Below are 13,310 nucleotides of genomic sequence, written 5' to 3'. Positions count from 1 at the left end.
TGAGCAAACTATATTATAGCACAGAAAAGAGACCAGTAAATATCTGGGGGATAAGTTTGGGGCCCAGTAGGAAGCTCTGTGTTTCTAAGTGCTCGTACTAATTATTTTAGAAGAGTTAGCCACTGCCCGGCCTGCTCAATCCTTACAACTATTTTTCTTTGCCAAGTACTGTACGTATAACCATTCCCTTTTGTGAGTTAGAATCAAATTGCTTCCAACAGTTTCAACTTTTATAAAAATGCTTTCAAAGAAGTGAAACATTCCCAAGGCATTTATCAAACAAGAATTGATACTGGGCATTGCAAGGAAATGCCGAGGTACAGACCAGAAGCTTGGTGTCAGGGTGGTTTATCGAGCCGTGTTAAAGAGGAAAGTGAGGCAGAAGTCCAGGAAGGGGATTCCAGAGTTTAGGATCTGGGTTGGTGAAAACCTTTGGAGGAATGATTAAAATCAGAGGAGGCGAATGGATCTTGCATAATTTAAAAAAAAATCATCTCCAAATAAAATCCTGCAGCCCTTTTGACTTCTCTAATTTTAGCCCTTACTTGGCACACAACAACCAACTTTTTTTTTAATGGCTCTTGTTTTGAATGCCTTGACCTGCTTTCCAACCAGGAAATAGTTTCCTCCTGCCAGCACCAGTGCAACCTAGCGTTGAATGTTACCTAGCGGACAAATGATCAGAGATGCTCAGGTGATTTCGATAGGGTGGACAGCCAGCACCTTCTTTTCTGGGGCGACGATAGCAAATATGAGAGGACATCCATTTAAGGTGAGTGGAGGGCAGTTTAGGGGAGACATCGGGTAGATTTTTTTTCGATTACTTAGTGAGTAGCGGTGCCTGGAACGCATTGGTGATGGAAGCTGGTATAATGGAGGCATTCAGAAGACTCCTGGACAGGTACATGGATGCCAGGAAAATAGAGGGTTATGGGTGTGAGGTAGGGGAAAATCTGATTGTTGTGGAGTTTTGATAGGTCAGCACAATATTATGGGCTGAAGGGCCTGTACTGTGCAGTAATGAGTTGCACAATCAAGATATTTCTGAATCAGACGATTCAGTAGTGAAATTTGGAATGCTTGATGGAGCAGAAAAAATGTTCTGTGATCTTGGCCATAGGACTGTGGCAACTGAGCCAAGTTCCTTGCAGCTGGGAAATGTTTTCACATCCATTGTGCACAGCAACAGATTATTTTCTTTAGGATATGAATGCGTGTAACTCAGAGGTGGAGTTGCCAGAGAGTGATTGTGCATGGGAATCACTTCAAAATGGGCCATGTGAAAGGCAAAAGTTAGGGCAGGGAGAGGGGAAGGTAGAGGTGGGAAAGGGGTGATGTAGCTGCTTTCTCTCTGCTAGTCACCTCAGGCAAGCAAAACTGAGGGTTATGGGTGTGAGGGAGGGAAAGTTTAGATCAGTGGTTCTCAACCTTTTTCTTTCCACTCACATACCACGTTAAGTCATCCCTATGCCATAAGTGCTCTGTGATTAGTAAGGGATTGCATAAGGTGGTATGTGAGTGGTAAGTAAAAGGTTGAGAACCACTGGTTTAGATTAAGTAGGTTTATATAGGTCAGCACAACATGGGCTGAAGGGCCTGTACTGTGCTGTTCTATCACAGAGGCAGTCATTCTGAGAGAGGCAGTGCATGCTGGTTTATGGACCAAATACGCCTCCCTACTCACCGTACAAGGAATGGAGAATGGGATCTCCTGTAAGGAGAGGTTGATTCGCAGGGGTCAGTGCTTCATACGAATGGGAGATGATTTCATTGAGACATGTAAAATTGCAACAGGTGATGAGGGAGTTCTTGCCCAGAGAGTTTAGAATATGGATAATTATGACTGGATTTTCTAACTTTGTCCCAAGCCCAGAATATTGAGACAATTTTCCGGATTCTCGTCTGCTGCTCTGGCTGGGTTCAGCTGAACCGGCACAGACTGGACATGTAAAGGTTCAACGTTTTTCCCCCACGTGAGAGTGTATGGTCCAGCTGGAGAGGAAATTCTCATACTGGCTACAGGACTATGTCCTTACTCACTACACTATGGACAGCCCGGCTTCCGTAGCGGTTAGCGCAAAGCCTTTACAGCACCAGCGATCGGGACTTGGGTTCAAATCCCATGCTGTCTGTAAGGAGTTTGTACATTCTCCCAGTGTCTGCAAGGGTTTTCCCCGGGGGCTCTGGTTTCCTCCCACCGTTCGAAACATCCTGGGGTTGTAGGTTAATGGGGTGTGAATTGGGCGGCACGGACTCGGGGGCTGAAATGGCTTGTTACCATGACATATGTCTATATTTAAATTTAAATTTTAAAAATTTAAAAATCACTTTGATGGGAGAGTTGTAATCTCTACTTCTGCTTTATAAATCAGGCGATAAAAACGCCATATTACTTGATAAATACTGGGGATGTGATGAGGTTACACCTTTTCTCCTCATCAAAGCACAAATCTAAAAGATGCTCCCCAGAAGCAAGCTTTCGATCTGTCAGACCACACAAGCTCTTAATCCAGCTCGATCCATTTGCATTACTACTCCACACAGCCGTGAAGACCTTTCCATTTTAAATATTCCTCTGGTTCTCTTTTGAATGCAACAATCAAACAGCCTGCACTAACCACCTGACAGTGCATTGGCCCTTCACCATGTAAATCAAATCAAGGCAAGACAAGTCACCTTTATTCATCGTTCATATCATGCTCGCACAGTAAAGGCAAGATAGCATTTCTACTGGACCATGGAGCATATTTACATAAATATAAGTTAGAATAGAAGTTAAACACCTTAAAATATTAAGACGTATACAGTAAGAGTCCACGCTATATTATCCAAGTCCACTATCCACGGTACACTATCCGTCCACTATCAGAGAGTTGCTGAGAGATACAGCACAGAAACAGACCCCTCAGTCCATTCAGACCGTGCTAACCATTGAATGTCCAATTTTAACATTAATACCACTTTCTCATCGCTCCCCGTGGATTCTATCACGAGAGCCAAATTGCAGTTACCAATTAACCTACAACATGGACTGGAGCACCCAGAGGAAACCTGCATTGTTGCAGAGAGAATGTGCAAACTCCACAGAGATAGCCCCCCAGGATCACGACTGAACCTGTGAAGCAATAGTTATGCCACCCATAAATGGGTTTCTCCTTATGCTACTTTTGGTTCTTTTGCTGATCTCCTTGTTTCTACGTCCTCGGGTTCTTGACCCCTCCACTATTGGGAACAGTTTCTCTCCACTTATTTGATCTGAACCCTTCACAATTCTTAATTCCTCCATCAGATCCAGTTGCAGCCTCCTCTGTTCCAAGGAAGACATCTTTCACCACTTTCACCGCAGGAGATACTCCACTGGAGCCCACACCTCCTCCTTCAGCACCATCAGTCCTTCTAAGTGAAGCAATTTTTCACTTGTGAACCTGCAGGGGTCATCTACTGCATCTGATGCTCCCGCTGTGCTCTACTCCATATCAGAGAGACTGGGCGTAGACTGGGAGATCACTTTGTTGAGCATCTTGGCTCTGTCCGCCACAATAGCATAGATCTCCCGGTAGCCACCCATTTCAATTCCCTTCCCATTCCCTTGCTGACATGTCTGTCCATGGACTCGTGGACTGCCAGACTGAAACCACCTAAAAATTGAAGGAACAGCACCTCATCTTCTGACAGGGCACCCTCCAATGAGATGGAAATAATATCAACTTCTCTGGCTTTCGTTATAACTGCACCCCCTCACTTCTTCCTCCCGTTGTCTTCCCCCAGCTGTCTCTCCCTGTCTCCTTCCAAGCAAACATGAAAATTTCCCACCTCGTCCCTTATCATATCCAGTTGCCAACTTTTGTTGGTCTGTATTCCCCCCCACCCCACCCCCCGCAAGCCGGCGCTGTCTGAATTCGGAGACCCTGAGATTTCCTACTTCTGGCTCATTCTGCTGATTCCTTGAACATCGGCAATATATCTTTGTCTCCTATGGACAGTCAAAAGACTGGCTGAGTTCCTCCAGCAGTTTGGTGTGTTTTTACTACAATCACAGCATCTGCAGACTTGCGGTTTCACCTTTCACCAGTTTAATCATTAACAGAAGCTCCTTCTCACTCATCCCAATCGAGTAAATCTCTTCTAAACACTCTCCAAAGACTTTATAGAGGTTTATAAATTCATTGGGGGCATAGAGGAGACAAATCGTCTTTATCCCAGAGCAGGGCCTATAAAACAAGATGGCATTGTTTTAAGGTGAGGAGAAAAGATTGAAAAGGGATCTGAGAGGCAACTTCTTCAGACAGAGGGTGGTGTGGATATGGAGGGAGCGGCCAGAGGAAGTGGTAGAAGCAGGGCCAATTGTAACAGTAAGAAGGCATTTAGACAGTTACATAGACAGGCGAGGTTCAGAAGGATATGAGGCGAATGCACGCAAATTGGTCGACATGCACAAGTTGGGCCAAAGGGCCTGAATCCATGCTGTAGAGCTCTGTGGCCGTGACCTTTACATCATTCCTGATGAGGTGCTGCCAGCTACTTTTAACTGAGACCAAGAGATGGAAAATGTTGTCCCAAACGAGATCGACTCCTATACATAGAGCCTGGTGGGGGGGGTGGAGCGCATTCCTGAGAAAAGGTCAGGTTGACACTGATCCAAAAAAAATAAGGAGACAGGTACATGAAAACTGGATCAGAGAAGATGTTTGAAGTACAAATCACAAGAATAAAGAATTCAGAGAGGAAATTCCAGCCGTTAAACTGGCCTTTAGTGCCAGAGCAACAATTACTGGGAGGCATTGGGCACATTTCCCAGTTTGAGCAAAGTCAGAGCACATTTTGTGCAAATTTCAGAGATGCCCTGTTATCAGCTGAGTAGCCCTTTGAATGGAATCTGACTGTACAACTGAAGGGCTGTGCTAATAATAATGTTTATTGTCATTCACATTGGACGATGTAGATAGGCTCCAAAATTCTCACGCTGCAGCTGAACCTGTAGAGGAAATTGTCAAGACCAAACAAAATGGAATTAAGTTCAAAGAGGAAACGAATCCATAAGACAGTTAATCAATATTCACAGTGCAAGAGAGTAGCGGATGCGTGGAGTGCATTGGCAGAGGTGGAGGCCACAACAATGGGGACGTTTCGAAAGATGAGCACGTTGATGTAAGAAAAATAGATTATGGATCAACAAATTCATGGTTCACAGTTCGGCAGGCAGCAACCTCCTTTGAAGAAGACCGCAGGATCCACCTCACTGACAAAAGACAAAGGAGGAAAAATCCAACACCCAACCCCAACCAACTAATTTTCCCTTGCAACCGCTGCAACCGTACCTGCCTGTCCCACATCGGACTTGTCAGTCACCAACGAGCCTGCAGCAGACGTGGACATTACCCCTCCATAAATCTTCGTCCGCGACGCCAAGCCAAAGAAAGAAAGAAGAGATTATGGAAGAGTTAAATTGTTGTGGCGTATGATTAAACAGCACAGCATTGAGGGCTGGAGGGCCTGTACTGTGGTGTAATGTTCTAGGTTCTAAAAAGCTTTGCGTTGCACCTTGGATTCTGTGACCATAAACATTCCAACTCTACTGAGGGAAAAAATCAATTTGTCCTTCACACTTATCAGCTACATGCCGAACTGTAACAACAACTTTCTTATTAAAGATCCTATCACTTGGAAGCACTTAGCTCAGAGCTGCTGAAAGGAATGTGCATGTTGTTGCGCATACCTCAAACAGATTATCGTCCTGCAGATAAGGGAATCTAGCATGTAGATATGCGACGTGGGAAGCCGCGGGGGGGGGGGAGACAAATACGTGGGAGCAAGTTTCCCAGAGCCCTTGTTTCTCGTGTTAGCTCGAACAGCTCCATGCCGCGCAACTTCTGTTACTCTCGCTCTTCCTCGTCCCACTCTATCCCTTTTCAAAGTGCACCACTTGTGTTGACTGAGCCCTATGTTGTTTTCCTGGGATCTTACACGTTCGAGGTGAGGAAAATGAAATTTGAGTCTGTAACAGGGAATGTGATTAATCTGACGTCATTATCCCCTCAGGCAACCAGCGAAGTGATATTTAATTAAAGTGCCGAAAATTGAGCCAAACCTAAACACAAATAAAATCCTTAAAAGTGAAAGGAAATTGATCTATCAGAAACACTCCCATTACCCCAACCTCTCCACTTTTCCTAATTAGTTGAGTCAATGTTTACCTTGGCTTTGAATGCCCAATTTTGAAGATGTGGAAGTCACACAGACCTCCAGTGAAAGAAAGATTCAGCAGCTTCCTTCACTGCAGCCAAATAGGATTCACAAGGGTGACAAAGACAGCCAAATAAACCACGGTTTGCTGTCTAGAGTTTGGTGAGGGACACCTCTGAAGTTGTCTACGCAAAAGGCCCTTATGTAGTGGGGATGGATAAAAGCGATTTGTAAAGACCGGTTTCCTCTGTCTTTAAACCTCTCCACTTAAATGTTAGAGTATGCTTCTTCACTCAGAGAGTGGTGGCAGAATGGAATGATCATCAAGAGGAGATAGTTGTGGCAGGGTCCTTTCTGCCATTTAAGAGAAGGTTGGATGTGTACATGGATAAGAAGGGGTTGGAGGGTTATGGGTGGAGAGTGGGGGGGGGAACTAGTGGAGTTGTTCAAGTGAACTGGCACGGACTCGAAGGGCAGATATGGCCTGTTTCCGTGCTCTAAACTGTTATATGGTTATCTCCATAACAGGTCCAAAGGAGGATTGGCAGGTCCAACTTGCTCCACATTCCCTCCGCCCGGGCACTGGATTTGTTTCTCTGTCACTGGAGCCTGCAGTGATGGAAAAAACTGATGGTTTTTGCAAGGAATATAAGCCAGCATGGTCAGGCACTGGCAGTCTGCATATCACTTTGCAGGCTGCCTTATCAACTTTCCACTGCCCCTTGAGCTAAAAAAGTTTTCCTGTCCTACAAGTGGTTCGCCGCAAATCACAAGACCAGCGTCTGGAACTCTGGCAGCACTCTGTCCCAGTTTGCTGCATTTGAACCACCACACTGGGTGACCAGGCACACCTACTGGTCTACAGACTCCAGTGAGGGTCAGACAAGGTGCAGCAAAGCAATGCACGCTGGTCCAATGCATCCGCTGCCCAGGCTGCTCCAGAGGAGCCCAGGTCACCCTTAGCCATGGAGGTGGCAAAGCCACAGCAAGCTGCACAACCCTCAGTCCCCAGGATCCCCATGAGGATCTTCAGAATGGTAGAGTGGTAACCACAATCCCGATTCCCCACTCTCAACCAGAGGACATGTAGAAATTTACAACATAGAAGGAAGCTTATCTCATCCATGCTGATCGTGATGCCAAACTTCCTGATCCTATCTGCCTGAATTAGGCTAGAATTTCTCTGTTCCTTTCCTAATTCAAGTACCTGGCCAAATGCCTTTTAAACATTCGAATTATATCTGTAGCCACCACCTCCTCTGGTTGCTCATTCCAATAGTTCATCTCCCCCTTTAAAGGAAACGTCCTCTCAATTCCCTTTTATATTTCTCCCTTCCCTCTTAATTTTAGGATTCTATAGAACCATAGAGCATTCCAACAAAGAAACAGGACCTTTGGCCTTTCTTGACTGTGCCGAAGCATTTTTTTCGGCCTAGTCCCAGGGACCTGCATCCAGTCCTTAGCCTCCACACCTCTCCCATTCATGTACCTGTCCAAATTCATCTCAAATGTTAAAACTGAGCTACATTCACCACCTCAGCTGGCAGCTTATTCCACACTCCCACCACCCTCTGTGTGAAAGAAGTTCCCCCTCATGTTCCCCCAAACTTTTCCCCTTTCACCCTTAACCCATGTCCTCTGGTTTGTATCTCACCTACCCTCAGTGGAAAAAACCTACCTACATTTACTATGCCTATCCCCCTCATAATTTTAAATACCTCTATCAAATCTCCCCTCATTCTTCTATGCTCCAGGGAATAAAGTCCTAACCTGTTTAACCTCAACCTGTAACTCAGTTCCTGAAGTCGTGGCAACATCCTAGTAAAATTCTCTGCACTCTTTAAACCTTATTGATATCTTTCCTGTAGTTAGGTGACCAAAACTGCACACAATACTCCAAATTTGGCCTCACCAATGTCTTATACAACTTTACCATAACATCCCAGCTCCTATACTCAATATTTTGATTTATGAAGGCCAATATGGCAAAAGCTCTCTTTACAACCCTGTCCACTTGTGGTGCCACTTTCAGGGAATTATATATCTGTATTCCCAGGTCACTCTGTCCTACCACACTCCTCAGTGCCCTACCATTTATCATGTATGACCTTTCTTGGTTTGTCCTTTCAACATGCAACACCTCACACTTATCAGCATTACATTTCATCTGCCATTTTCCAGTCGGTCAAGATCCGTCTGCAAGCTTTGTAAACCTTCTTCACTCTCTACTACACCCCCAATCTTAGTGTCATCTGCAAACTTGCTGATCCAATTTATCACATTATTACCCAGATTATTGATATAGATGACACACAACAGTGGTCCCAGCAACACCGGAAAGAAAAGAAGATTTTGACTATCTATGCCACTCATAAATTTTTACACCTTTATAAGGTCACCTCGCAGCAAGTGGGAATAAATCCACCCTGTCCATTCTCTCCTTGTACTGAAATGACAGGCCTCCATTCCTGGTATCTTCCTGATGAAGCAAAGTGCAATGCAGGAGAAACTCAACAGGTCAGCAGTGTACTTTATATAGCAAAGATTAAAAAATACATAACTGAAGCTTCTGGCTTGAGCCCTTCATCAAGGTATGGGAGAATGTTGGCAGGTGGGGTGAGGGGTGGTCACAAAGGCAGGAGGTAATAGGTGAAGAGAGGAAGGGCACAGTAGCAAACAGGGGGAGGAGTGATGGCTGGGTGACTAGAGAGGGAAGGGGGGGAGGAGAACTGGAAGGGGGGAAGGGAGAGCAGGTTAGCTGAAATTGGGAAAGTCTCCTCTCCCTACACCTGCCATCCCTTGATGAAGGGCTCAAGCCCGAAACATCAGTTTTGTCTTTTCCCTTTGCTATATAAAGGACAGTTTGACCAGCTGAGTTTCTCCAGATTTGTGATTTTACTTCAACCACGGTGTCTGCAAACTATTGTGTTTTACATCTTCCTTTTTTTGAATATTTTATGTAAATCAACACGTATGACAATTATAACAGTTAGTATCAAATCACAATGTTACAGTGTTTACAAATATATTTTGATTGATATATAGTAGAGAAAAAACTACTAAAAAATCTACTAAAACTAAAAAAAACCTTAAAAACCAATTAAACTCTCCCCCCCCAACCCTTACTAACCCCAATAACTACAATCTAAATCTAAAATACATATTAACATAACTATATAGTGATTTGGATTGCTTCAGAGGACACTCAAGGATCCCAAAAAGAACATTTTTCCAAAGAATGTTACTCATTTTCAGGGAAAACTTCACTGGTTTGGAGAATTCAAAAAAAAGAAAAAGAAAATATAATTTTTAATCTCATTATTCTATCGTACGGGCTCCAAACTTGTAAAAATACAGAATATTTACCCCTTAAATTATATGTAATTTTTTTCTAAAGGAATGCAACTTTGAATCTCTGTACGCCATCTTCCTAGTGTCAATGAAACAACTGGTTTCCAAGTAACAGCAATACATTTCCCTGCTATCGCCAAAACTAACTTAACAAATTTCTATTGAAAATTTGATAAAGATAATTGAGGAGTTATATTCTCAAAATTTTCCAGCAATAATAATTTGGGATTTAATGGAAAAACAACACCAGTAATTCGATGTAAAAACTTACCAACAGAAATCAAAAAAGTTTTAACCTTTGAACAAGACCATGTTGAATGAACAAAGGTTCCAACTTCTTTTCCACATCTAAAACATTGGTCAGATATATCCAATCTCCATCTATTCAACTTCTGAGACGTAATATACAATTGATGTAAAAAATTATAATGAAGTAATCTATACCTTACATTAATAGTATTGGGCATAACTTCTTTACATAAATCTTGCCAAACCTACTGATCTATTGTTATGTTTAAATCTTGTTTCCATCTTTGCTTTGAATTAAACAAACCTAATTTAGGTGTTTTTTTTCTTGTAATAATATGTATGCTATTGAAATGAGTTTTTTAGTCATTCCATCAACATTTATCTGTTCTAAATCTGTAAGATTTTTTAATATCAAATCAGATTCTAATTTCTCTCTTCAATAGGCATGTTACAAGGAAATCATACTTAATTTTTAATTGATTAAATGATATCAATCTATCTTTATCATAACAATGTCCCAATTTAGAAATTTGTTTATTATTCCAAATATTCAAAAAAAGTTATATTTTGAAAAAATTAAGGGAGATTAATTAATGACATTTATAATGATAAAAGATTTCCATCAATTTCTAATTTAACTTTATTCTGAATATTAAGCAAATGCTTCAATATTGGACATCTCTATCCATTGTTATTAATCTTGGTTCCCATTTATAAATGAACTCTTCAGATGTAGTTTCTCCAATTTTATTTAATTCAATTTCCACCCAAGTTGGTTTAGCTTTTGCAAACAAAGAAATGAGAAATCTTAATTGTGCTGCTTTAAAATAAAATGAGGACATTTTAATCCTCCTAATATTTCCATGTTAATTTTTCTAAAGATTTTCTTGCCATTTTTTCCTTTCCAAAGAAATTTCCTAACTTGTTTATTTAAATCCTGAAAAAAATGTTACATCTTCCTGATGAACCTTGCCTCCTGAGTTGTCAGGTCCTTCCTGTGATGTGGCCACCAGAACTGCACACGATACCCTAAGCAGTCTCATGCCGAAGTGAGTGAGCACTTCATCAAGCAGATTTCAGCATGAATTCCCAGCAGCCAATACTTTCATTCCCACGCAGACATGTGTGTCCTCGGCTTCATTCACTGTCAGGCTTGATGAGCCATTCATCATATTCCAACCCCAATGGTGTCAATGTTGATTTTTCTAAACGTAGGTAAATCTATCTGGATTCACTCTTTCCATCCCTCCTTTATACGCTATTGCAATGCCAGCAATCTGAGTTTGAATCCACCACTGTCTGTGAGGAGTTTCCACATTCTCCCTGTGCCTGCATGGGTTTCCTCCAGGAGCTCTGGTTTCCTCCCACGGGGTAATCAGGTTAGTTAGTCAGATGGGCGTAGTTAGGCGGCGTGACCTCGAGGTCCAGAAGGGCCTGTTATTGTACTGCATCTCCAAACTAAAATTTACCTACTCCTGTTCTAACTTTTCTCTCTACCTTCTCCCCCCTCCCCCCAGCAGTCTCTCCCTCTGACACATAACTACACTGGAGAAGTGCAGCAGGTCACACTGCATCCACAGGAAGTTTCAGGCCAGAGCCCTTCATTGGGAATAAGAAAATAACAGCCTGAATACCTTTCTGTTCTTATGGATCCTGCATGACCTGCTGAGTTTTCTCCAAATTATTTGTATGTTCCACTTGACCCCACCATGTGCAGATTTTATTGTTTAACTCAGTGGTGCTCAAACTTTTTTTTCTACTTACATCCCACTTTAAGTAATGCCTATGCCATAGGTGCCTTGTGATGAGTAAGGTGGGACGTGGGTGGAAAAAGGTTGAAAACCACTGTTTTAATCGTACCTCATTGACTCATTATGTGCACGGCTTCAGAACTCCAAAGGAAATGGGCCAATGACAATTTTTCTCAAGCAAAATATTTCAGTCACAATTGGATCCAGAGCAGTGATTCTCAATCTTCCCTCCCCACTTACACCCCACCTTAAGCAAACCCTTACTCATCACAGAGCACCAATGGCATAGGGATTACTTAAAGTGGTATGTGAGTGGAAAGAAAAAGTTTGAAAGCCACTCATCTAAAGGTTAGCTCAATGCTATTACAGCACCAGTGACCTGGATTCAAATCCACCACTGTCTCTGAGGAGTATGCAAAGCTCTCCCAATATCTGCATGGGTGATTCAGTTTCCTCCTACATTCTATAGACATACACATTCGAAGGTTAATTGGCCACATGGGCATATTTGAGCTATTCGGCCTTGTGGGCCAGAAGGGCCTGTTGTCGTGCTGCATTTCTAAATTAAAAACAGCCTACTGTTAAACGAAAATTTCAAACCAAATTTAAGGGAAAATATGCCAGAGTGCAGGAAACCTCACAGAATTACCCTTGAGCCTCTCTCATTTTGTGTGCCTTGAGCGGCGCTATTGGATCACAGTGAAGAAGGTGGCGGATGACCTTGGACCTGCAGCTCAGAGTCCCAATGGAACTGTGCCATCTCAGCCCCGAGGGCCAGTGGACTGGGTGGAGCCTCGGACAACAGGGAAGATGCTCATGGAAGTTTGAGGACGGGAGGTGAACGTCATATTCCCTACATGACCAAAAGGGAAAGGGTCTGCAAACTGAGGTTAAGTTATTCCTTCTCTGGCTGAAGCAGTGGTGACCCTGAATGGTTGTCATGGCTTCACTTGGAAAGTTCACAATACATTGTTTTTATGGTTCATTGAAAGGAATGCTTTAGCATGCTCAGATAATGTAAATACGCGTGATTAAATAGCACTGGTACTAGGAATACTTTGCAAATATCTTATTATAGCATTGTCGAAAGGGAGGGGTTAATTTAGTGATTAACGCGCTTTAGGATAACATATGGCAAGCTGGACTTCTGTACATGAATCACTTAATTGGATTTATTGTTATGTAATTCTAGTTTAACGACTCTTTTCCTTGCTCTCTTACAGATTTACTGGTCTGCACCACCAGGGCAGGAACGGGAATGTGCCCTCCAGGGAAAAGATCCTTTAGTACGTGCAAAGAATTTATTGTCCATAATAATGTCCAAAAAGGGGAAGGTATCATTCAGCTGTTCCATTCGTTTTGCAATGTATCTTAGGCTGTTGTCGTGAATCGTGGATAAGAATCCTTCCTGATCATGTATCAGGATTGCTTCTGATATTCCCTGGGAAATTGTAGCCACATACATCCTGTCATCTGTCATAGAACATACAGTACAGGCCCCTCAGCCCACGATCTCGTGCTGATCGATGTAAACCTACTCCGTAACAATATAAAACTTTGCCACCTCACACCCATAACCCTCTGCATTTCTTACATCCATGTGGCCTATCTCAAGAATACTTTGAATGCCCCTATTGTACCAGCCTCCACCATCACCCCTGAACCTTCCTCCACTCACCTTAAACAGATGTCCTCTGGTATTTGCTATTGTCACCACAGGAAAAAGGTGCTGGCTGTCCACCCAATGTATCAGTGAATAGTTCAGTCTGCTCACTT

General features: G+C 42.8%; 1 protein-coding gene across 2 annotated transcripts in view; it reads left to right on the top strand.

Annotated features, from left to right (window-relative positions):
• sema3bl (sema domain, immunoglobulin domain (Ig), short basic domain, secreted, (semaphorin) 3bl) overlaps positions 1–13,310 on the top strand; it is a 237,679-nt gene that overhangs the window by 125,981 nt on the left and 98,388 nt on the right. For both annotated transcript variants that reach the window (XM_069936651.1, XM_069936650.1), the window contains exon 3: positions 12,758–12,820. In XM_069936651.1, the coding sequence (XP_069792752.1) occupies positions 12,758–12,820 (63 nt within the window). The remainder of the gene's footprint in view (positions 1–12,757; positions 12,821–13,310) is intronic.

The sequence above is a fragment of the Narcine bancroftii genome, chromosome 5 (genome assembly GCF_036971445.1).
Source record: "Narcine bancroftii isolate sNarBan1 chromosome 5, sNarBan1.hap1, whole genome shotgun sequence".
Lineage (NCBI taxonomy): Eukaryota > Metazoa > Chordata > Chondrichthyes > Torpediniformes > Narcinidae > Narcine > Narcine bancroftii.
The sequence above is the reverse complement of the archived record's forward strand: the minus strand, read 5'-3'. Positions and strand labels throughout refer to the sequence as shown.